This window comes from Eptesicus fuscus, chromosome 11 (genome assembly GCF_027574615.1).
Source record: "Eptesicus fuscus isolate TK198812 chromosome 11, DD_ASM_mEF_20220401, whole genome shotgun sequence".
NCBI lineage: Eukaryota > Metazoa > Chordata > Mammalia > Chiroptera > Vespertilionidae > Eptesicus > Eptesicus fuscus.
In genome coordinates, this window is record NC_072483.1 from 39,289,452 (window position 1) to 39,313,478 (window position 24,027).

Here is a 24,027-nt window from a genome sequence, read left to right on the forward strand (position 1 = left end):
AAAGAAATCCTCAAGAAGAAGGTCAACAGACAAGAAGGAGGGTTGGCTAACTCTCTAAATACCCATGCTAACCAGCAGATTTTACCGTGAGGAGAAATCAGAAAAGAGACATAACTGAGATCATCTGCCAAAATACCAAATGCACGCACACAGTAAGCACTGGAGATTTCAACTACTCATGGTAACACTGAAAGTACTGGCCTACAGTTACGTTAAATTTTGCTGCAGCATAGATTTGAATCCTGCACACTCTTAGGCAGAGGGCAGAGAGTCGGGTAGCCAGGAAAGAAGCGCAGCCCATCATCCAGGGTCCATATTTCCAGGAGGTTTTGCTCTAATTGTGTGCCAGTAACTCTCAAGAAGGATTAAATATTGTGTTGATTTCTGATAAATGCCCACCCTCTAAAGAGAGCCAAAAGATAGTTCTAATGATAAAAGTGAAGAAAGAGCAAAGAGAGGTCTAAGAAAGAGATGGTTCTCTATGGCAAAGTAGGTAATCGTGGGGAGTATTTTTGATGCTAAAATTATTTTTTTTAAATTCTGGGATTTTCAAGTCTTCGGACCATATCTTGGTATGTCAAAGATCTACTGTCCATAAAATTTCTAACATGCCAGAATTCATTCATACCAAGAAAGGAAATGAAGCAATCAACATGAACAAGAAATTATTCTATACGGCTTATCCAAAAGATGAATAGGAAGGTTTAGTTAAATACACTGTTGCTCCTAAACTCTCAAATCTGTTTTGACTTCTACTTTAAAAAAAATACCACAAAGATGATGTATTATGCTCAGTCTCCAATGCATCACGTTTTACTCTTTGGCTGCACAGAATCTTACAGGAATACTGTAGACAAAGAGGGAACTAAATCACAATTAGTGACTCCACATTTTGACCCAGTAGATTGGGAACAGGGGTGTAAGAGAGAAAGAGAGAGAGAAACATCAATGTGAGAGAGATACATTGATCGGTTGCCTCCCATACATTCTTGCAACTTTCTGGTGCACGAGATGACACTCCAACCAACTGAGCCACACTGGCCAGGCCGGGCATGCCTTTTTAAAAGTCTGATTATTTTCACATCTTAGATCACACTTTTCAGCAAAATGCCCACCTTTGTCTAAGTGCTCATTGAGTTATTTATTATGTGCCATTCTATTATGCTAGCAATATTAGGAAAAGCCAAGTCCCAGAAACTGTTGCTATTAGTATTTTGTGTATTGAGAATCTTCTAGATCAATGAAGAAAGAACTCCTGAGAGGTAAAAATTAGCTGTTTTATAGAATAAAAACAGTTGGAACTTAAAAGAAATCCTATTATTTATAATATAAATAAAATCTGTATATGGGAATAAGCCATATAGTAGTAAAAGAAACAAAAATGGTATGCATTTTCCATACTTAACAGTGGAAAACACATCCTCTTAACTAATTTCACTTCTGGGGAGGATTAAAAAAAGTTGGCAGTCAATAAAAAACACTATTTTATTTTTTATAAGAGAAGAATTATTCTGCATTTCTGATAACTTTTATTTCCCTATCTTTCAAAGGAATCTGAGAAAAATTCACCAGATATAGATTTCAGTACTCCTATAAAATGCAATTTAAAAAATCCTAAAATCTTAACTGGCTCTGGAATACAATATAGCTCAATACATCAAAATCTCAATGATCTGAGATATAGTCAATACCGAAGAAAAAAACGATTTGTCTTTCATTGTTGAGTTAAATACACCACTACCACCATCACACTAAGACACTACCTCAACTTGCTTGGAAGACAGTACTTGAAGGGTAAATTACACCTTTAAGAGAGACATCTCCTTTTATCAGCTTCTAATTCAACCCTACATCAAGAGCTTAGGGCTGGTAAGACTCACAGCCTGACTTCAGAATGATGCTGAATGTAGGCAATAAAATCTTTAGTCTGCATCTTTCATGTCTGTATAGCTAGACTACTACAGCGTGGAATCCATGTTGGGTATGTATATGTGTGTTTCTTTTCTAAAATAAATGCAGTAACTCTGGATACATTCAGGTTTCTTGGACTGAGTCCTTAGGGAATACCTGAATGAGTCTGAGTCACCTGGTTCTAAATTAAATTCTCTCTTCAATTTGAAAGTGAGAAGCAGATCTCTTTTTGGGGGAATGATTTTTCCTGTTTCATCACAGGATCACGGTTTTGTTTTGAATGTAATATCCTTTCATTTCATGTAGTTCTATAAATTCCAAAGGACTTCATGTTTACCTGGGATTTCAGGATATTGGGTCTGGCAAGCCCACTGTTACTTTCAGAATAAAACACTGAAGTTACCTTCTTACTTGGGTATAAGTTGATTAATATTCTTCTTACTATAATGCCTTCCCTTTCAAATTTTACCATTAAAGTAGGCTAATCATTATGGAATAGAAGGGATGATCATTTTATTCCAGGGTAGAGGAAAACAAATTTCAACAGATAGACGGCTTAAGAAAATTTAAAGTTACAGGGATAAATGGAGATGTATAGAGAAAAAATATAATCATTTCAAGCTGTCCACTTTCTTGATAGGTGCCCTACTTCTTTTCCTGTCTCTCTGTCTCATTTATTACAACTCAAGTTTTTCCTTCATTCAGAGATAAAACCTTATATATAGTCATTCTTTATCATGCTAGAGTCCAGATGCTTCTAACTCCAACACACCCTCTCAGCCTTCCCTGTTCCCAGCGCTCTCTCGCCTTCCCATTTCTATCACTGCCCTGGGGCAGGGCCACATCATCTCTTCCACTCCAAGAGTTATCTCCTCTGTAACGGAAGAAAAAACCCCAAGCCTTTTGCTTGTTACTCAAGGTGCTAACGATGTGGTCCCAACCTCCAGCCACGTTTTCCTCTATGCCCACACTTTCCACTCTGGTCACCAGGCGCCCTGGATAACTAACAATTGCTGAAAGGCAGCTAGTGGAGCAAGAAGTGTTCCTTGTGCTTTGTAGACCCCCAAGCACTCTCACACCCCTTGGGCTCTTCCTGAGGCCTGGAGGTCACAATTATTTCCACCGTGCATGGAATTTCCCTGTCCTTTAAGGTCAAGGGGTCATATCCTCATTGATGAAAGTTACCCCAGTCACCTGGCATCGAGGTTAGGAAAGCCTTCCTCTAACTTCTCACTAATTATAACATTTACTTTATTCTGTCCTAAATTATGGTTGGTTTTTTTATGTCTACCTCTGTCGATTTGTCTTGCTTTTCTGTTTTGTCTTTAAGAGTTGTACTGTATTCAAAAGAATAAGGAAACTTGCAGAGAACAGAAAACAAAGGAAAATAAAACTGCATCGGATATTACAACCAGGGTAACTGATTATATTTCAAAAATATTTCCTTTCCATTAATAATGGCTATAATGTTGTGAGCTAGATTTAATTTACTGCACTTAGAAATAAATTAGATCTATTGAATGAAAGGGGGGAAAATGGTTGACCAAGGTTGGTGTGGGAATGAGAGAAAGGCTGTATGAAGTGCAAAGAGTGGAAATACCTCATTTTGTTTTAATAGCAATAGACTCTTTTTCTTTTAGAGTAAGTTGTTGATACACTTGAGTTATCTAGACCTGCCACGTGATGTCATTAAACAATAAGTGCTAAGCTCCCTAACCAATGCCAACTCACGCATTTGCTCCCACCGCAAACAGGAAGAGCGATGAAGCAAACTGCATACAGATACTGGCTTTAAATTTTCAGAAAAGATCGTTTGAATACAATGAAAGAGTTTATATGCAGTAGTCATTATTATGACAAGAAATAAATCAGGGACGGGCCTCAGGATGCTGAAACTAGTCTTTTGCAAGTACCAAAAAAAAAAAAAAAAAAAAAAGCAAGCCTTCAGGAGGAGGAGACGGTTATGTTAACATAACCTACTTCCCATCTTTCCTGGCTTTCAAGATCAGAATGTGTTTGGGTATTTTTAGTTTTACATGTAGGATTACGTACAAAGTAAGTTTATTCCAGTAGAAAGGACTTTGAGGAGCAAAGGCACATGCACAGGGGAAACTAGTATTTGTTCAATGATGACTGTGTTCCAGGCAGGGACCAGTTCCTTTCCTTACATCACTTAATTTAATCCTAATCACAACCGCAACCACAACCTCATGATATAAGCATCATTTCACCCATTTTACAGATTCCTGACTGAGAATTAGGTATGTGTCTAGCACTCTCTGGGGTACCAAAAACTTGCCACCCTGACCACCAGGACTGTATAATCTAGCTGAAAAATCTGTGAAGATGACATATCAGCATTCCATACTGTCACAGACAAGTTTCTAAATAATGTGCAGGCACCGGGAGAACAGAATTATATGGAAATAAGCTGCTGATGGTGACACATAAAAAGAAATAGATAGTGTGGTTCAAGCAGGAAGGAGGCCAGGTGAGTTGGACTTGGCCTTGAAGAATCAAGAAAGAGACCTGGAGAGGTACCTGAAGTGAGGCAGCAGGAGGAGCGAATGGTGTCCACCTGTCACGCGGTAGGAGGGAGGGAGGAACCCCCCGATTCTTCTAGTAGTGAGGAGGAAGAAAGGCCTGAGAGGAAGCTGAAGAACTGGTGACTTAGAGGACAACCGGAAATAGTCAACGACTGCTCGAAAGTTTCAAGTTGAGGAGAGTGAATCTGGAAAAATGACAGTTCAGAGAGGAAGGAGGTAATGTTGAATTTGAGGTGCTAACAGGAGAGATAACCCTATGAGAGGGTGAGGCTACAGAGGAACAAGACAACTAATATCAAAAGAGCCAAGAGCTGAGGAGGAAAAGTGGATGAAAATGAAAAGCCAGAGCAGAGAAGGGAGAAGAAAGGTTGGGAACTTGACGGCAAAAAGCAAAGGGTTAAATTAAGGTGGCAAGAAAATGGTAGCAATGAGAGCCCTCAATTCATTTTCCAGAAAATTCACCTGAGAAGTCTGAATGAGAGAAACAAAATGGTAACAGAGCCAACTCAAGTATTTGTTTACTTTTTCAGAAGGGAGTTAAGAATGTCTGAAGATAAAGAGGCAATAGGTAATCCTTCTGTTTCCAAGATTATTTCTTCTCCTAAACTTGCTGGTTCATTGTACTGATGTACTCTTTTTGAGTTGATAACTTTTTAGAAACAGGAAGTGAAGCTACAGCCACCTGGAGTAGTCATGAGATCCCAACAAGATTTCTCATACACATTTCACAATTGAGAAGTTAACTAGAGCTGGTCGGCTTCTTTCAATAAATGCTCCTAGAAAATGCATCTCCTTCCCCCTAGCCAGGTGGCTCAGGTGGTTGGAACATTGTCCCATGCACCAAAAGTCACAGGTTTGGTTTCCACTCAGGGCACATACCTAGGTTGCAGGTTTGATTCTATGGGAGGCAACCGATCGATGTTTCTTACATCGGTCTCTCTCTCTCTCTCTCTCTCTCTCTCTCTCTCTCTCTCTCTTTTCTTCTCGCTCTCAAATTATTAAAAACAAACAAAAAACATATCCTTGGGTGAAGATTTAAAAAAGTATACTTAAAAAATATTTCTCCTTTGAGCCCACATCACCTTAGCACCATAACCACTGTCACATCCCTATTGGTCCTTGATGCTGCCTCCTTCCACAACCTAAAACTGAAGCCCTGTCCTCTTAACTTAACAAAGTTGATCCACATTTTCCAGCATCCTGAATCTCTCTCTGACTTGGGGTGTGGCTGCTTTTCACCGTCATATCCTTTGACTTGTCATTTCTTATCACTTTATATCAGCCTTTTCACTGCCATTTCTTCTGACACTGTAACATCTGTATATTCTACTCCCAACACAGCTTTTAAAAAATATTTTTTGTTCTCCTCTCCAGTTTTCACAATCTTCATGCCATTCTTGCCTTTAGACTTCATGCATTATTTGCACAGAACCGGGTCACTATTATATACATTCTTAGGTATCTAGTCCCATCTTTCTGTTAGGTAACCCTCTAAAATATCCAACCCCCTAGAGACCCAAATTACTTATTCCAATTGTCCTGCAATTAACCACTCAGGTTAATTTGAAATTACTAAATTTTTATTTCTAAAATGTCTTTCTTTTTTTAGGGCTATGAATTTACACCTATCTTTTCTGAAAAGTTTCTGATACTCACTTTTCTAAAATCTCTAAATATGTCCACTGGGTTTTTGAAGCTCTAGGATGAGTCACTTTCCCATAAGATTCTTGTCATTTCCATGTCACCAACTAGTTATTCTTTATTGGAAACAATTAAGTCTGAAACAGGAATGCCATTGCGCACACATTCTCTCTCTCTCCATTCTAAGACACAAAACTGTCACCAAGTCAAATCTGGCACTTATGAGATGCTCTGTGTTCAATGGAATGAAGCTCTTGGCAGATATTGACACAGAGTTCTCTCTTACTGTATGTCTTGGCTCTGTATAATACATATCAAGAAAACTCTCACTTGAGTTAAACATCAAACATGGGGTTTTGCAAATGATAGGAGAGAATGAGAGTGCTATTGATAACAGCAGAGAGTGATGTTTACCCACATTAAGAAAATCCACATACATCAAAGAGACCAACAAATAAGGAATGAATTTTCTAGGAAAAATTGTAAAATGCTCTTCTAATGCATTTGGAATACAGTTTGATTCAATGAAAAAAAAAATTGCTGGTTCAATTTTTCAAATACATATTTACTATATACAAAACATGACGTTACTCTACCATTTAATGGTGATCGAACTCTATCTCCTTGGTGTGAAAACTCAGCTTACATGATTCAAAACTAGGTGAGGCACAATGTGTCATCTGAACTTCTTTTCCCTTCTCTTATACCTCAAGAATTTGAGGGGTAGCTTCATTCTGTTTCCTACAAAGTTGTATTTTTAGCGCCTTAGACTTTCCGGCGCTCTATCTACCTGTAATTATGCTGCAAAAGGAGAAGAGGATGCCAGTAAAGGCCAGCAGCAGACAAGACAGCAGAAGGCCTATTTGTGGTCTTGAACAGCTGCAGTAGGGCAGGGCGTGCCTGGCAAAGTTCCCTCTGACTCCAGGGCCAGGCATGACCAACCCTAAGAGCCAGACTTGCTTTCAGAATAGTCCCCAGCACAGGACATGATTTCACTGTCCTAGAAGCGAAGGGCGGCAGTCAAAGTCCAAGAGGGATGATCAAAAGCGTTAACACAAGGGAAGCACAGGGAGGGAGCTAAGATGATGTTCACAAAGCTCTTCAGACATAAAGAAACACCAGCCACTGTCCCACCCTCCTCTCTAAAACAAGACAAAGCGAAACCACCACCACCACCTCCGTATGGAAGGCTCGAAGTTCCGTTTAGCTCCAACTTGGAAATACTAACCAAGTAAGTTCTGAAAATGTTTTTTCTTAAAATAAGAATAAGTCTAATTATTTTATCCAGGATAACAGAAAAATTGATGCTATTGATCAGACGTTTAGAACTGGGAATATTTTTTTCAGGGAATGGGAAACATTCATTAGTGATGTCTCCTTTCCCAGGTCTGTAAAATCCTTTTTGTAAGGGACCCTTACTGTCTTTGGATAAATAAAAGATGCTGTTCTATGTGTAGGCTTTTACAGCTCAAAGTGATCAAAGGCCTTTACGTCTTTACACCACAGTCCTTGCACTGCACAGTGCTTCTGGCTCCTTGCTTTAAATGAGTGCTTCCTTACTTAGTGAGTTCATGTATCCGCAGCAAAGCAGCATATTTATATCCTATCGACAACATGAGCGTATAATGCAAACTTACTTTGGAACTGTACACACGTGTGCCCACCTCTCCTCACAAGACTCAGAAAGGGTGGCAGTGAGAACAGAAATAGGAAGGTGGGGAATAGAATTCCCAAGGAGATGAGGGTGAACAACCAGGCCACAAAAGTACAGGTGGCTAATGAACACAGACTACCGTTTCCTGGCTGGAATGACGAGTTTTACACGTATTTAGGATAAAGATCGGCAGGACTACCTTTCTGACAAACAGTGACAACTAGAGTTGCTGTTATTATGTGACCAATTGGCCCCTAGATGTGCTCCCACCAAAAAATGAGCACTCCTCTACAGGACCGAGCTACGCGTTTTTAAATAATGCAGACGACTTCTCAAATGTCAATGAAGTCAAATTCTACTGAGAAACTGCTCCAATTTATTTTGTTACCTGGGCATTCTGGTGACGTTAATGCTGACTGGGTAAGTCCCCAAGGACTTGAAATCTGGAAACTATCACTGTGTCGATAATGAGGATTCACAGATCCATCTTGTACTGAACCTCTCTTAGAACACAATTTATATCACTCTGCACAGTAATCGGATCAAAGAAGTATTTAGCTGCTAAAAACAATAGGAGCCACTGCTACTTACGGCTGACACAGCTTCACCAGGTCCTGGTCTGTGGTGTTGGGAGGCAGTCCTCGGATATAGAGATTCGTTTTGCTTAGCTGATCCCATCCTGAGTTGCTGCTGCTGCTGCTGTTGTTATTACTGCTGGTGGTGCTGGGGCTGGGAGGGGCCATGGGGTGGGCTGGCACCAGAGACTGCTGGAAAACAAAGAGGAGTGTTAGAAAGACTCTTGAAGGAAGGTATTTAGCAGCGTTCAGAAGCTGTTTGACCTGCAACATGAAATGAGGTTACCAAGATATCAAGACAGATTTTCTTAAGCTACTTTAATATACTATAAATTTTAATTTATACCTTAAAAAACATGTTTGTCCTAAAAAACAAAAAACTTCTCCCTTTCAACATGAAATCACTAATAGGATTATATTCAGTAGAATATTCTGATGGGCACCTTAAGTATGACCGAATTTATGTAAGATTAATTTAGTCACACATTTTAAGGAACATACCTACTGAGACTCACAATTAACTTGCATGCAGCTATGTGGTAATATTTTAATATACAGTAATTTAGAAATCACTAGACTTTTGAAAAGGTTTTCACATTCTGAAGAACATCTGATTGAAAGTTGCTGATAATTTTATTAAGATGACTTGGGGGAAAAAAAACACACGATTACTCTTCAAGTGTCAGAAAGTTAAGAGTCCAATCAAGATTATCAAATAAGGAAAACTTCACCTAGTTCTAGGATAGGCATACAGTTTCACTGAGACATCTGGGTAAGACTGACAGGAGCTCTGCCTTTGGCTTTGGCTAACCTAGTGGAATTTAACCCCTGTGAGAATGGTGAAGGAAGTATCAGGAAACCTCCTCACGCCTTGCAGCAAGCAACATCTTTAGTAAAGCTTGCAACCAGGGCTCAGTGTGGTTTCACAGTCAGCAGCCACTTAGGAAGAATGACTGAAACTGTGCTCACACCAGATAATTTTCTGTTAACCAATAGAAAGCAACCACAGCCTCCGCCCCGACGCCACACACATGACTTTTGAGGAAGTTAGATGGTTCAGTTTGAGATGGAAGTGAGCACACCCCAAGGTGTCCTCACAGCAAATGCTCAGCAGCTTCACAGCAGGACAGAAATGTTTTCACCTCACACCTTCTAAATAACAAATATACTAACCCAAGGACAGCACTTAGGTTTAGTAATAGCTTGAAGATTAAACAGACATTCAACCCAAATGTAAAATCTTACAGCTTGATCTTTACTAACACAAACAAGAAAATTAGGCATCTCTAAGACACAATTAAATTTACTTTGGGAAGTTCAAAAAGCAGACCCCTTGCAATAAATGTGACCTTGCATAATCTCAACTATCCATGATGGACAGCTGGCTCTGCAACCAGTTTCTGCCATGACCATCCTAGTTCGCCTGTATCACAACACACTGGGATCCCCATTAATGTGACACGAAAGCATTTCGCTTCTTTATGTCCTACTAGAGGCCGAGAGCACAAATTCGTGCACTGGTGGGGTCCCTCGGCCTGGCCGGTGATCAAGGCCTATCAGGGGGCTGGCTGGCCAAGGGGAGGGACTGTGGGAGGTTGGCCTGCCAGTACCTCCCACCCCCATTGGGGCCCAGGGGCTGGGACCATGGGAGGTTGGCCAGCATCTGGGCAGGGGGAGGGGCCACAGGAGGTTTGCTGTGGGATCACACTGACCACCAAGAGGCAGCTACTGCATTGAGCGTCTGCCCCCTGGTGGTCAGTGCGCATCATAGCGACTGGTCGACCAGTCATTCGATCATAATGGTCGCTTAGGATTTTATATAGAGAGATACTATGCAGATGCTACTTCTCACTGTCCAGGGTCCTTGAGTCCAAACACCGCTTTTTTCTCGATTCCTTTATTCTAATGCTAACTGTGTCGAGTCACACTCGACATCCGAGTGCAAAAGGTTAACAATAGTCAATGTAAAAATAAAGGACGAACCTGAACTGGGAACATCAGCATTGCTTAATCTAAGACAAAACCTGCCTGAGATCAAATCCCATTAAGTGTCTTTGATTTATTAGTAAGTCATTGAGCTCCAACCCTTTCCTCTCATCCCTGGCTTTCTCTAAGGGACAGCGAAGCTGGGTTTCTAGACGTAGAACTAAGAATAAGCCCTGTCCCTTGTTCTGCCACAGGTGGGACCTCAGACCCCCAGCCATGCCACACACAGGCCTGTGTTTCTTCTCCAAAGTCACTCAGTCATCTGCTAGCTGCTACCTGAAATTAGCCAGGCGTGCCCTATTTCTCACTTCAGCTAACAGAGGTGCTGGGAAGTAACACAGCAGCCTCTCAGTCCCAAGCCTTGGATTTACACAAGAACTTGTAGCTGTGGACAACCTAGGCAAGACTGAATTTTTTTCTTAAATCATCTGTGATGAGTATCCGAGAACCTGTCCTTGCCACAAACCTCACCGTTCTTCACCGCAGGACCCGGTATGTGCCGAGCAGCCGGTAGGGGATGACCCGTGGTCACCATGGGTAAGGCCTGGAGAAGTCTGAAGGAAGCCGTGGACCAGGGCCCTCCTCTCCTCCGAGGGATTATACCAACACAAAGCAAATGGACCGTCACGCGTTTCAGAGATGGCATTCCTAGTCTACATCAGCTCTAACCTCTGCTTTGCTCTGGGATGGAAAGTGGAGGGCCGGGTGTGGACCATACGATTAAAAGAAACATTTAAAGGTATGATTTATGTGGAGTTTATTTGGACATGAAAGTAGCAGGTTTTTATTTATGTATTTACTTCTGGCAGAAGTAGAAGCATGATTTACTTCTCCGAATTTGCACAGCTGATTTAATGTGTCTTTGACGGGCCTCCATATTTATTACAGTAATATTTTCCAACTCTGGAAAGTAGGTGGGGAGCATGAGGTCTGTCCCTCCCTGCTTCCCCTCTGGTCTGCCCTAAGGGGAAAGAGATCTCCTAGTACCCCATCCCAGGTGGGAGAAGGGGTTTCCTGAATGTACCCGGAGGGGAACCGACTGACATCTGGTGAGAATCCTATCCAGAACAAGTTCAAATTCAAACCTTATCCTAATGTCAACTATTCCTCAGAACTCGCTGAACACAGAGAAAGATATCTGAAAGAGAGAAGCACTGAATTATTCTAGGTTGTCAACTTTTTATTTCCCGATGCAGAAATTTTTTTTTATCAAAGATTAAGTTTTTAGAACTTGCTGAAAATAAAAATTTAAGTCCTGAAAAAGACCGGACACATATTCAAAGAAGAAAATTCATACACAATAAAGCTAAGTACTCCTAAAAGTTCAGAATGGGTTAAGGATAATTCTAAACACGTGAGTAATAATTTCTGTCATGTGTTGCCTGCTTAGTATGTGCCAGACATGGTGCCAGCTGCTCTGTGTGCATTACTTTCCTTAATCCAATGAGGCAGGTACATGATTGTTCTCCCATTTTGCAGATTAGGAAACGGAGTCTCAAGGCGGGGTTAAGTAATGTGCCAAGACCACACATTTAGTAGGAGGCAGGGTTGGAATTTGAACCCAGGTCAGGTGGATAATAAAGCCGGAACCCTGACATAGTACTCTAAATGGCATCCCAAACACTGTCTATCTCCTAAAAGTCCTATTTGTTGTCTTCAAATTTCTCTAACATGACGATACCATTGGTAGCTATGTTTTCCTAAGAAAAGCAGTCAAAGGTGCCTTTAAATTAATTTAATGAGCAAACAGCTTGTGTGTGCGTATGTGTGTGTGTATGTGTGTGTGTGTGTGTGTGTGTGTGTGTGTCTGTGTGTGTGTGTTTAACAAAATTAGCTTAAATAGGTTAGTTTTTTTAAAAATTTTACCTTATTTATCTTTTCATTAATAAAAAGTCCGGCGTATTGAGGCTGAACAGAGCACTTTAGGGAAAGCTCAAGGTAACCAGTAAAGAACTAGACCCTCCCTCCCAGACTGAAAAGCACTGACAAGTCTTCAGCTGCAACTTCAGCACCGGATCACCTCAAAGCAATGACATTTTGTAGTTATGCCTCAATAGCACAAATGTTAAACTTAAAAAAAAAAAAAAAAGAAAAAAAAGCTTACAAAGGGAGGACTTTTTACCAAACTCCATTTTCACCACGGGTTGTCCTTTTACGTTTTGCCTCTCAAAGCCCCCAAGCTACCCTGTAATTTGAGAAGACACCCCTCCCTTTCCCCTGGCCCTTGGATGAAGTCTGATTTACTGGTACTTAAATTCACCTAATTAAGGAACTGGGGGGGGGGGGGGGAGAGAAGAGGGATACTATGCTAAGTGCTGACTCATCCTAGTACTAGTAGTCTATCTCAGAGCACAGCAGTCTATCCCAGCCTCCTCCGGCCCAATTTCACTGCTTCAGGTCAGAGAAACAAGCTATCTACCAAAGATGCCCATCCAAAGGCAGGGGAAACGAGCTAATTCCGTTTTCATGGTAACATTTATGGGGGATTTAATTTGCATGCCAAAGTTGATAGAAAAACAAAGTCAGTGGTAAATAAATGGGGTGGCTCCATTAGCATTCCCTGCACAAGTGGGTGTGGGCACCAGCAGGAAGAGAGCTTGTCAGCAATCAGGAGGACTTCCTGTGTGGAAAGCACTCAGGGAGGACTTCCTGTGTGGACAGCTCTGAGGCCTCCATCCCGCCAGGAAGGCCCACGCGCCTCCTACATTAAGAGACAGGATGATGAACAACAGGCACATGACAACTATACCCACAGCAAATCTTTCCCTCTCCATCACATCATACCCAGTACTAAGCAGTCTCTTCTATACAAATGGAAGCCTAAAAGTCTTTTACAAAAAAAGGCAAAAATTAATCATGTGTGAACTAAAATGTAATAGCAACCATGTGCGTTACTATAGATGTCTATTCAGCAAAGACAATAAAAAATAAAGACCTATCATAAATTCTATTGTCTCATTTCCTTCCTATTTCTAATAAGCTCAAGAAGAGTGCTCTGGCCAATCTTATAGCTAAAGCTGCCCTCTCCCCTCCCCCTTACTTAGTAACTTCCCTAAGAATTCTAATACATTTTGAAGAGAAAGGAAACCTACAATCTGCCTTTTCATTACCCTCATGTCTTCCTGAAGGTCATCACCCTTATAGTTTAGGAGGGCTATAATCCACAATTTCATCCCCACCCTGCCACCTCCTCTACAGAGAGAGAGAGAGAGAGAGAGAGAGAGAGAGAGAGAGAGAGAGAGAGAGAGACCACCTTATCCAGAAGCAGCAAAATAATCACTACAGTTGCTCCTGAGAACTGACAAAAGTTATGGAACATTGTCATTTACACTGGGATATAGTATAATATCAAGCCTGGCATGAACTGAGTACTATGTAAAGATACTATATACTGTACTAATTACACACATTGTTCCTCTCCATAAGCTTTTAAGATGTGAAAGAAACTGAACAATTTAAGGGAATTATCTAACAGGAAGAAGGGAAAAGGATCCAAATGAGGATATTTTCTTTGTTTCCTTTTAGAGACCTGAGTGGCTCAAAGAGGGCTAGGAATAGTAGCTGAGAAAGATAAAGGGACAGGGAGCTGAGAAAGTATACAAGCTGATCAGTGTGGTGGTGGTGGGGGGGGGGGGGGGGAGGGTGTTAATGAGAGATGAGACACTGGTCAAGAAGCAGAAGTTCTTCCGGGTAGGTCAAACTGAAGAGACAGCACCAATTATATTAATGAAACAAAAGTGCCTCTTCACACATACAGGTCCTTACTTTTCCATAACGTGGGGGAAGGACAAATGGGCTACCATCATTTAATCCCACTTGATGTTAGGATAGCAAAGCTTAAAATCACATGGCCAACTAGTTAATAAAACTGGTTCTCATAGCTATATACAGGCCGGGGGGGGGGGGTACTTGAAATATTAGAGGGACCACTCTGTAAAGTATATGATTGTCTAACCACTATGTTGTACACCTGGAACTAATACAGAATAATATTGAATGTGAACTATAATGGAAAAAAAAAAGATGGAAAATTGTATGTTATATGTTTTTCATCATTATAATAAGAAAAATGGTTCTTATATCATCACTGTCCCGTTTGGTGACAAACTTTGCAGCCTCTAAGACTGTGAAATGGAGAAACAGGTTATTCAATATTTGTGGTTGGATTACATCTGTCAGAGGAGAGGGGTCCATATTGTTGGGTTGGCTCTTCAAATATAATCTATAAACAAAAATTCCCAATAGATTTCACACTTCATATTCTCAAAGATGCCTCCCAAAACTGATCCCTGCATGTAAAGCTACAATCTCTATATAAAAATATCTTCAGGTTAAAAAAAAAAAAAAAAAGGGAGGGGGGGCTTATCTTAAATAGCCTGTGGATACAACATGGCTGACTCAATGGATAGAGACCATGTTGCAGAAATGAAAATCAACTTTAACCAAAGGGAAAAGACCTTAATTAAAACAACTCGCACAAGCTCTTTGTGGTGGAGGTAGTGGTTGTGAAGGAGTAAGAAGAAGAAAGGGCAAGCAGGTGTTGAAAATCCATGGTAGAAAACATACCACAGATACAACATGTGATTCCTGAGGTCAAATTTCCCTTCAAGGTTCCACCAAGAAACTACATTCCTTATCATTCAAATATCTTTTAAAGATCTGATTCTGTGCTCCTGCATGAAAATCAGTTCAATTGTGCCATTCCCTCCAAAGGTCTTCCCAAGAACCCCACTGATGTCCCAAGTTGCCTACTGGGAACTCTGGGCCAAGAAACACACAAGAGTTCTTTTCCTGTTTGCTCCTTCTAGTTTCTGTAAAAGCATTTATAAGAGGGGAGATGGATAAAAACCAACATGTAACCTCCACAAATATATAAACTAATCTTTGACAAAGGAGCAAAAGCAATACAATGGAACAAAGATAGTCTCTTCAGCAAATGGTGCAGGAACAACTGGACATCCATATGCAAAAAAAATGAGTCTATACAGCAACCCTACACCCTTTGCCAAAATTAGCTCAAAGCTGATCATAGACCTAAATGTAAAATACAAAAACTCCTGGAAGATAATAAGAGAAAATCTAGATGACCTTGGGTAAGATGCCTTTTCAGATACAACACCAAAGACACAATCCATGGGGGGGAGCGGGGGGGGGGGGAGAATTGATAAGCTCAAGTTAATTAAAATTAAAAACTCTGCAAAAGACAATATTAAGAGAATTAGAAAATAAGCCACAGACTGGAAGAAAATATTTCCAAAAGACATATCTTATCAGGATTGCTATCCAAAATATATTTTAAAAAATCTTAAAATTCAACATAAGAAAACAAACAACCCAATTTTAAAAATGGGCCAAAAAACCTTAATAGACACTTCACTAAAGAAGATATACAGTCCTAGCCAGTTTGGCTCAGTGGATAGAATGTCGGCCTGCGAACTGAAGGGTCCCAGGTTCGATTCCAGTCCTGGGCACATGCCCGGGTTACAGGCTCAATCCCCAGTAGGGAGTGTGCAGGAGGCAGCCAATCAGTGATTCTCTCTCATCACTGATGTTTCAATCTCTTTCCCTCTCTCTTCCTCTCTGAAATCAATAAAAATATATTTTTAAAAAAGATATACAGATGACAAATAAGCACATGAAAAGCCACTTCAAATCATATGTCATCAGGAAATAAGAACTCAATAAAATTTTAATTTAATAAAAATTAAAACAACAAGATACTACTCACTATACACCTATTAGAATGGCCAAAAGGTGCAACACTAACACCACCAAATGCTGTGGAGAACACGGAGCAACAGGAACTTGCATTCACTGCTGATGGGAATGCAAAATGGTACAGCTACTCTGGAAGAGAGTCTGGGGGCTTTCACAAAACTAAGCGTACTTTTACCAAATGATCCAGCAATCACACTCCTTGGGATCTACCTCAAAGAGTTGAAAATTTATGCTCACCCGGGGTTCTGGGGAGGGATGAATGAATATTTAGAGCACAGAGGGTTTTTAGGGCAGTGAAAACATTTTGTATGACATTATAATGGCGAATACTGTCATTAAACATTTCTCCAAACCTATAGAATGTAAAGCACCAAGAGTGAACCCTAAGGTAACCTATGACACTTAGAGTGAACATGATGTGTCAATGTGTGTTCACCTTTGGTAAAAAATGTACAAGTCTGGTGAGTGATGTTGATAATGGAGAAGACTATGTATGCGTGGGGGCAGGGGTATATGGGAAATCTCTGTACCTTCCTCTCAATTTTGTGGTAAACCTAAAACTGCTAAAAAAAAAAAAATGAGTCTTATTTAAAAAACACACAAAACCCAACATATAAATACCAGACTGAAGGAGTTAAATACAAGTCATTCACCAGAAAACTGGAGGGTCAAGAAAGGAAGTGAGGGGATTAAGCAATAGGTTCAAAACTTCCTTACCAGAAAACACATGCATTAGGAAGGAAAAGCTTTTAACAGTGGGCTCCTGGCCTTATCTACCCCTTAACTGCATATAATAGGGTAATATGGTACAGTTTCTAAAAATAGTGAGAGTTCAACCAAGGGAAGATCGGGGACGAAGGAGCCGGAGACAGAAAGGTTGCAGAAGGCTTCACAGAGGGGCTAGACAGCTGAGAGAGCTGAATATTAATGACAAGCCATTATGAATAAGAGGAATGGCAGTCCTGAAAGGGGTGGGTGTGAGAGGAGAGAAGGAGACGACAAAGATACAGACAAGGAAGGGTCATTCTTCATGAAAGTCAGTGGGGAAAGCACACACAATCGTGGTTGGTTCAGAGGATATGCTAGAACAACTTGATTTGGGGTGGGGGGTGGGTATTGGGAAGGTAGTAGGATAACCTAGAAATCGAAGACAGAATATGGATAGGATGTCGTCAAATATCACTGTACAGAGTCCCTGAGGGACAAAAGAGAATTTAGGATGATAAACAATCCTGGCTGGCATGGCTCAGTGGTTGAGAGGTCAACCTATGAACCAGGAGATCATGGTTCGATTCCCGGTCAGGGCTGGTGAGGGGTGTGCAGGAGGCAACAGATCAATGATTCTCTCTCATGATTGATGTTTCCATCTCTCTCTCCTTCCCTCTTCCTCTCTGAAATCAATAAAAATACATATTTTTTTAAAAGATTATAAATGAAAAGGACAACTGGTGGGGAACATAAAACTAGGGAAATTCTTTCCCCTCCTCTCTGTGAAAAGGTACACAGAAAAGAAATATTACTGGATGGGAAAATCTGGACACCTGGATTCAAATCCTGCCTTGGCCAGGGATGTCACATCTGGGAAGCTCAGTGCCTTGGCCAGGGAATGTCACATCTGGGAAGCTCAGTGCCGCACCTGGAAACGCACAGGTGAGGCTGGGTGATTCTGAAGCTCCCCTCCAACTCTCACAGCTAACACTGGAATAAAGGCTCCTTGCCATCTCCAGCTAAGGCCTAGCAAGACGAACACAGCCAGGACCTGTGTTCTCTTATCTGCCTGCCAATAGCCAGAGAAATGGAGCAAGAGGTTAAACCGGCAGACCAGGAAGGAAGGCGTACGGCGCTTCACGTTGCGGCAGGAATCACACGGCCACCCGCGCAACCACTCAGGCCAAGCATGGATTCCCTACTCAGTCACAGATCACTACGAGGAAATATTATATATACACGTGCTATACTAAAATCACAGCTAAAGCTTAAAGGAGCAAAACAAATTTTATTGACGTAATATTCAGAGTTCCTGAAACTGGAGTGTTCTTAAGGTGAAAATATTATAGCTGAAATTACCTTAATAACTCAGATCTATCCAGATTCTTTGCTGGTTAATAGCCTGGCATCTTGTTGTTTCAATGCGTAATCAGTGTCAAAAGGTGCACTGCACGTTCTGTTTACTCTCTTATCTGTATAAGGACCGTGCAATCGTTCTAAAACCACCTTAAAGCTCAAAACAAGAAGCCAATTACATCCTAAGCCGCCAGCTATTAGAACGCGGAAAACACAAAACCCTGCCCAACTCCAGGTGCAAGCACTCGTCTGGATTCCGAAGGCAGGTGTGTGGAAAGCGCCTTTCTCCTCCTGAGCCCCACGTGGGGGGGGGGGGGGGGTTTCAGATCCACACCAGTTTTCTCCCTCAACACAAAGCCTTGTGAAGGGGACAAGAATGAACTCTTCTCTTCCTTTTTGCTCAAAATAAGTTGAAAGAAGAAAACTTCCTACGGGAAGTGCAGGATCACCTTTATCAGGACAGTTCAGAACACCTCTGCGGGCTCTGCGTTTCCGGCCTCACCCAGTGAGGTAGGCTCCCAGCGTCCCCAGCTTCCTCCCAGCTGTTCTGTGAAAGGCCATGCACAGCACAGTCCGTATCTTCTCCCAGTATTTCTTGTAAGTAAAGAACTACCGCTGAGACTGCAGAAGCTTCAGGGTGGAAACACTCTATTTTTAAATATCCTTTCTTCACATCAAACAACACTTATTGAAAGTATTGTAAGTTGATTAACTTAACATTAAAGACAGAAAGATTATGAGTCAGCTTACCCAAAAATAAAACTCCAAATGAATTTATTCAAGTTAATTAATTAAATTTATTTTTTACATGCAAGGGACATGTGAATGAGCTTACAGTATTTCGGGTTTCACAAATTAGCTCCTAGAGGAAAAAAAAAAAAAAAAAGCATGATCTGTACTTTCAGGAAACTGAAAGAGTGTATAAAATCTCCTCATAAAAATTTTAAAAATGAAGTCTTATCTGAGTGTTGTGATGTGTCTACAACCAAAGTAAAGCATCAACAGAAAGAAGTTTTCAGTCGTAAAAAATGAACGATTATATGTCTGTCTCATGATAAAATCCAGCAGCTTAAATCTGATGCAGCGTGGGACACCAGTACAGAAAAGCTCTTTATTTCATATCCCTGTGTGTCTGTGCAAATGTCTCCATGTATGGCTGTGTGTGAGTGAATAGAAGGGAGTATGTAGACAGTTGTCTCTGAGAGACAAAACAGTGTTATTGTTTTTTAAACTTTTTTTTTTTGCCAGAAACCCACCTAAAAAATTAACTTTTTGCCTGAGATTTCAATCCTGTATACACACATACATACAGAAATGAAACAAAAATGTTGTGTTATTTTCCTTTACCGTATGATATGCAATGTACCCTAATATTATCTTTCCTTGCTGGAGAGCCTATTAATATTACCACTTGCAGTTTAAAACACAGTGGTCTGCTGCCTTTCTCAAACTTTGATGAGCACAGGAATCACTTGCTTTGTAAAAATGCAGATTTCGACTCAGCATTCAGGTGAGGCCAAGATTCTGCAGCTCTTGCAAGCTTGTAGGTGATGTCCACGCACAAAGCAAGACTCAAGGCACTGAGGATATGTGAGGATGAATTTCAGTAATGTCCCTTTCCAGCTTTAAAAAGGAAAAAGCTGCATCTATTCACAAAATGAGATAAAAAATCTTTGTTCATCTGATTTCCAATCGAGTATCTGCTCAGAATCACAAAATGTTAGAGCTAAGAGAGACATCAGAGATCATACAATTCAATAATTCTCCACTGGAGGTATAACAGAATCTTACGATAGGTCTGAGGAGTGGAGGTGGGGGCAGTATTTTTATTTTTATCAGAGGGCTTGGCTTTTAACATGCTGAGAAACACTGATCTTATCCAACCCCTCACTTTTCAGGAAACCTGAGGCCCAGAGAAGTCAAAGCATGTATATATATACTGTATATATATATATACTAGTGGCCCGGTGCTCGAAATTCATGCATGGGGGGGAGTTTCCCTCAGCCCAGCCTGCACCCTGTCCAATCGGGGTTTAAACTGGCAGTCGGACATCCCTCTCACAATCTGGGACCACTGGCTCCTAACTGTTCACCTGCCTGCCTGCCTGATTGCCCCTAACTGCTCTCCCCTGCTGGCCTGATTGCCCCTAACCGCCTCTGCCTGCCTGATCGCCCCTAACTTCCCTCCCCTGCTGACCTGATCTCACCCCCAACTGCCCTCTCTGCATCGGCCACCACCACCATGGCTTTGTCCGGAAGGAAGTTGGACGTCCGGAAGATGGCCGGTTGACCCGGTCTAATTAGCATATTACCCTTTTATTAGTATAGATAGATTACAGGATAGGATTGCTTAAATGAGGGGGGGGAGCCTTTTTCAGCAGGAGGAAATGCTCTTGGCAGACAAAAATACATAATCCCTATATCTGAACTGATAGCCAGCCATATGCACTATTCTGCCAAACTAGTCATTAAAAAATTGAACCGCTTTCTTTTTTTCTTTTAAATATATTTTATTGATTTTTTACAGAGAGGAAGGGAGAGGGATAGAGAGCTAGAAACATCGATGAGAGAGAAACATCGATCAGCTGCCTCCTGCACACCTCCTACTGGGAATGTGCCCGCAACCAAGGTACATGCCCTTGACTGGAATCGAACCTGGGACTTTTCAGTTCACAGGCCGATGCTCTATCCACTGAGCCAAACCGGTTAGGGCTGAACTGCTTTCTTACACCTTACACCAAATAGCTGTTGCCCTTAAAACCACTCCTCAGCCCCCACCATAGGTTCTGCCTTCACAGTTCATCAAGATTAGGTTCTGATTGGTCGGTTTCTATGCCAAGTCAGCGTCAAAAGCTCTGCCTCCTAGGCAGCCATTGGCTCCTCGCACTTTACCCAGATTTGGTTCTGACTGGTTGGTTTCTATGCCAGTCAGCATCTCTGGGCCTATCTCAGGGCCTGATCAGAGAGGCAGGGCTGATCAGCAGCCCCTGTGGAGGCCCGGAGGGAAAGAGAGGCGTGGCTGCTGGCCAGGCCTGGAGAGAAAGAGAGAGTCAAGGGCTGATCAACAGCTGCCATGGAGGCTACGAATCAGACCCTGCTTCTCTCTCCAGGCCTCTCTCCGGGCCTGATCCACAGCTCCCTTGGAAGTCAGTGCTGGGTCGCTGTGCCCACAGCAGCGGCAGTCAATGCTGGGTCCCCACGGCAACCCAGCACTGACTGCCAGCACTGACTGCAGGACTGACTTCTGGTTGGTCAAGCCTTCGGACGTTACAGACCCTGGGTTTTTATATATTAGGATATATATATCTCCAAGGTCATACAGCTAATTCAAGGCAGAACTAGGTCTCCATTCCCACCCCTACTGTCAAAAAGCACTAGCCCTTGTTTGGCACAAACATTGTAGCAAGGATGAAAGTACATGCCATGTTTTCTAAAAGAGTCTTAAAAAGGAAACTTATATGCTAGTCCTGTTCAGTCATCATAGAAAAGAAGGTACCTATTCTGTACAGCCTCTTTTATACCTGGCATTCCATCCACCTTGTATTTTTAGATGACTTACTTGGATGCCCATGTCTAGTCTATGCTAGACAAATAGTTTCTTGCTTACCCCCCAAAAAAAGTAGGGTAATTTAAATATATAATTCTTTAAAAATTCTTGTGAATGCTACCATTTCTATTTTTGTGTTTATAATAAAAATTTGTGAATAGCACCCGCAGTCACTACCTGTATCTACAAGAAGATAAAAAATTCATATTATTATAGCACTTTGTGGCCTTTCTGTCAGAAATGTACATTCAAGGTCAACTGACAATTTAATGGGCTTAGATTAGAAACCTTTGAAGAATCACTAGAATTGTCCACCCACCATCTCCAATTCTGTTTCCTTTTTTTTAAGAAAAAAGTTATAAGAATTCTCCTTTCCTGTGTAACAGTGCTGGCTATTATCCTGAAGCATCACAATAACTATACTCATATGAACAGGCATGTGGGCCCTGCCCCCAGCAGCTGGCCAGTATATTTGGGGAACTGTTTCTCTTTTGACCTGATCAGCATTTCCCCAGTTTTGCAGGGGCAAGTTCTCTGACATGTCAGACTTCTCTTGATGGATACTACACACTTAGACGGAGTACGTGCTCGTGCCAACAGTCCTCAGGTTCCTCCCTGTAGGGAGCCAGGCCCTGCACTACTGCCCAGTCACTACGGGAGTGATGCTATCATCCTTGGAACACCTAGTGCCCTGGAAGCTAACCAACCCAAACGCTGGCACGGGTCACTCCTCTCTTCATCCTTTCTGAAAGATAAACTGAAGAACTTCATTCTGCGGTAAGCAGAATCTGGGAAACAGTTTCAATATTTACGTAAACCAGACGTGGCTTTTTTTTTTTCCCCCCTTTTAGTTTTTAAATTATTTCGCAATACTCTTGATTTAGAGTAGGGAGTTGTTGCTCAAAAAGAGAAGAAGCAAAGCTATTCATCTCCCTGGATATCGTTTTGTTTTCTTTTGGTAAAGTACCTCAGAAAGCGTCTGTCTCACTACTCTACCAAAATGGGCCAAATGTCCACATTGCTGGTTATGGTCAGAGGGAGCTTTTCCAAGGGAGCCTCTGTGTGCTTGAGGGGCCTGGTGTGGGGATCACACCCCCACAGCAACACGGCACTGGCCCTACACTTGCGTTTTACCCACCCTTCTTTCTTCTCATTTTACTTAGCTTCATTATAGTATAAAATAAAATATATTTTATCTTTTCTACACATAATCAAAATATGCCATCTTTCACTCTCAATCCCAACCCCAGATTAACCTAATTTACTAAGTGACAAGTACCCAAAGTGAGTTTCAATAGTCTCTGCCCTTTGAAACGCACAAAACAAGAAGACAAAACCATCCTTTCCCACCCCACACAAACACGTTTATGAAGAAAACTGTGCCTAAATGGGAACTGGCTTTGGGCGACTCCACACTCAGTGACCAGTGATGAGGGACCAGCTCTCTGACTCCATCCCACCTAATCCGAAGCAGCTAGTAAGCATTTCCAGGGCAGGGAGGGGAACAGGCTGGAGCCCAAACACTGCCGTGGCCCCCAGCCCAAGCAGACAGGAGCCAAGATCCAGCCGTGGCCTGCAGCCACGCGCAGATCACCGAATTCAGCGAGCAGAAAGCCAGAGAATCGAAACTTCAGAGCAACCCCAACACCGTCAAATCAGTTTGCTAAAGAAGAAGAAACGCAGGATGGGAATGCAGTTTATAAATGTCTATTTCTCCAGGCAGAAAACACACCTCCTAAAACTCAAGTCTTTCAATAGTTCCTTTACATTTTGTACTAGATTTAATCTAAAAAACAGTACTCTCTGCCCAATTTAAATACCAGAGCATAGAACAAAGAAATGAATGAAAAAGCATAGGGGGGGCGGGAGGGGGCGGTCAGAAGCAGGCACCATAATTTCTAGCATGGGAAAAATTTAGGAACGAAAAGGCACTCTCGCTGCCTTTTTCTACACTGTGATCAGTCAGGACGCCTGAGGAGTGGGTCCACACCTCACCACACAGAGGACACTGGCTGCTATTCTGCTCTGCCCTGCAGCCCAGTAGTTGCTCCAGTTACCAAAGAATGGTTCAAACTAAAACATCACCCTGCTTTTTAGAAGAACCAAGCAAATTAAAATAAGATACGAATCTAAAGGATCGTTTAATCCTGCCTGGATACATTTTTTGAAAGGTCATACATAAATCGTAAATATTGAGGCCAGATTTATCCATAAAATCATGAATAGGTTATCTTACTCTGCTGTCCCCAGAAATACATGCAGAAACTTTGCCTGTATTATAGACTCTAACTTCATCTTCGTTTTTTATTGCAAAATCCAATCTTACCTTGCATAATAGCTAATGTGCAAATCCTTGCTAGCTGTTATCCTTCTAGAAATAGACCA

The 24,027-nt window shown here is 41.6% G+C and overlaps 1 protein-coding gene across 12 annotated transcripts in view; it reads right to left on the bottom strand.

Moving 5' to 3' along the window:
* The window catches only part of RBMS1 (RNA binding motif single stranded interacting protein 1), a 220,626-nt gene that overhangs the window by 87,154 nt on the left and 109,445 nt on the right, over positions 1–24,027 (bottom strand). For 10 of the 12 annotated variants that reach the window (XM_028141130.2, XM_008138642.3, XM_028141125.2 and 7 more), the window contains one exon: positions 8,344–8,519. In XM_028141130.2, the coding sequence (XP_027996931.1) occupies positions 8,344–8,519 (176 nt within the window). The remainder of the gene's footprint in view (positions 1–8,343; positions 8,520–24,027) is intronic. The other 2 variants (XM_054722990.1, XM_028141124.2) reach the window with 1 other exon arrangement.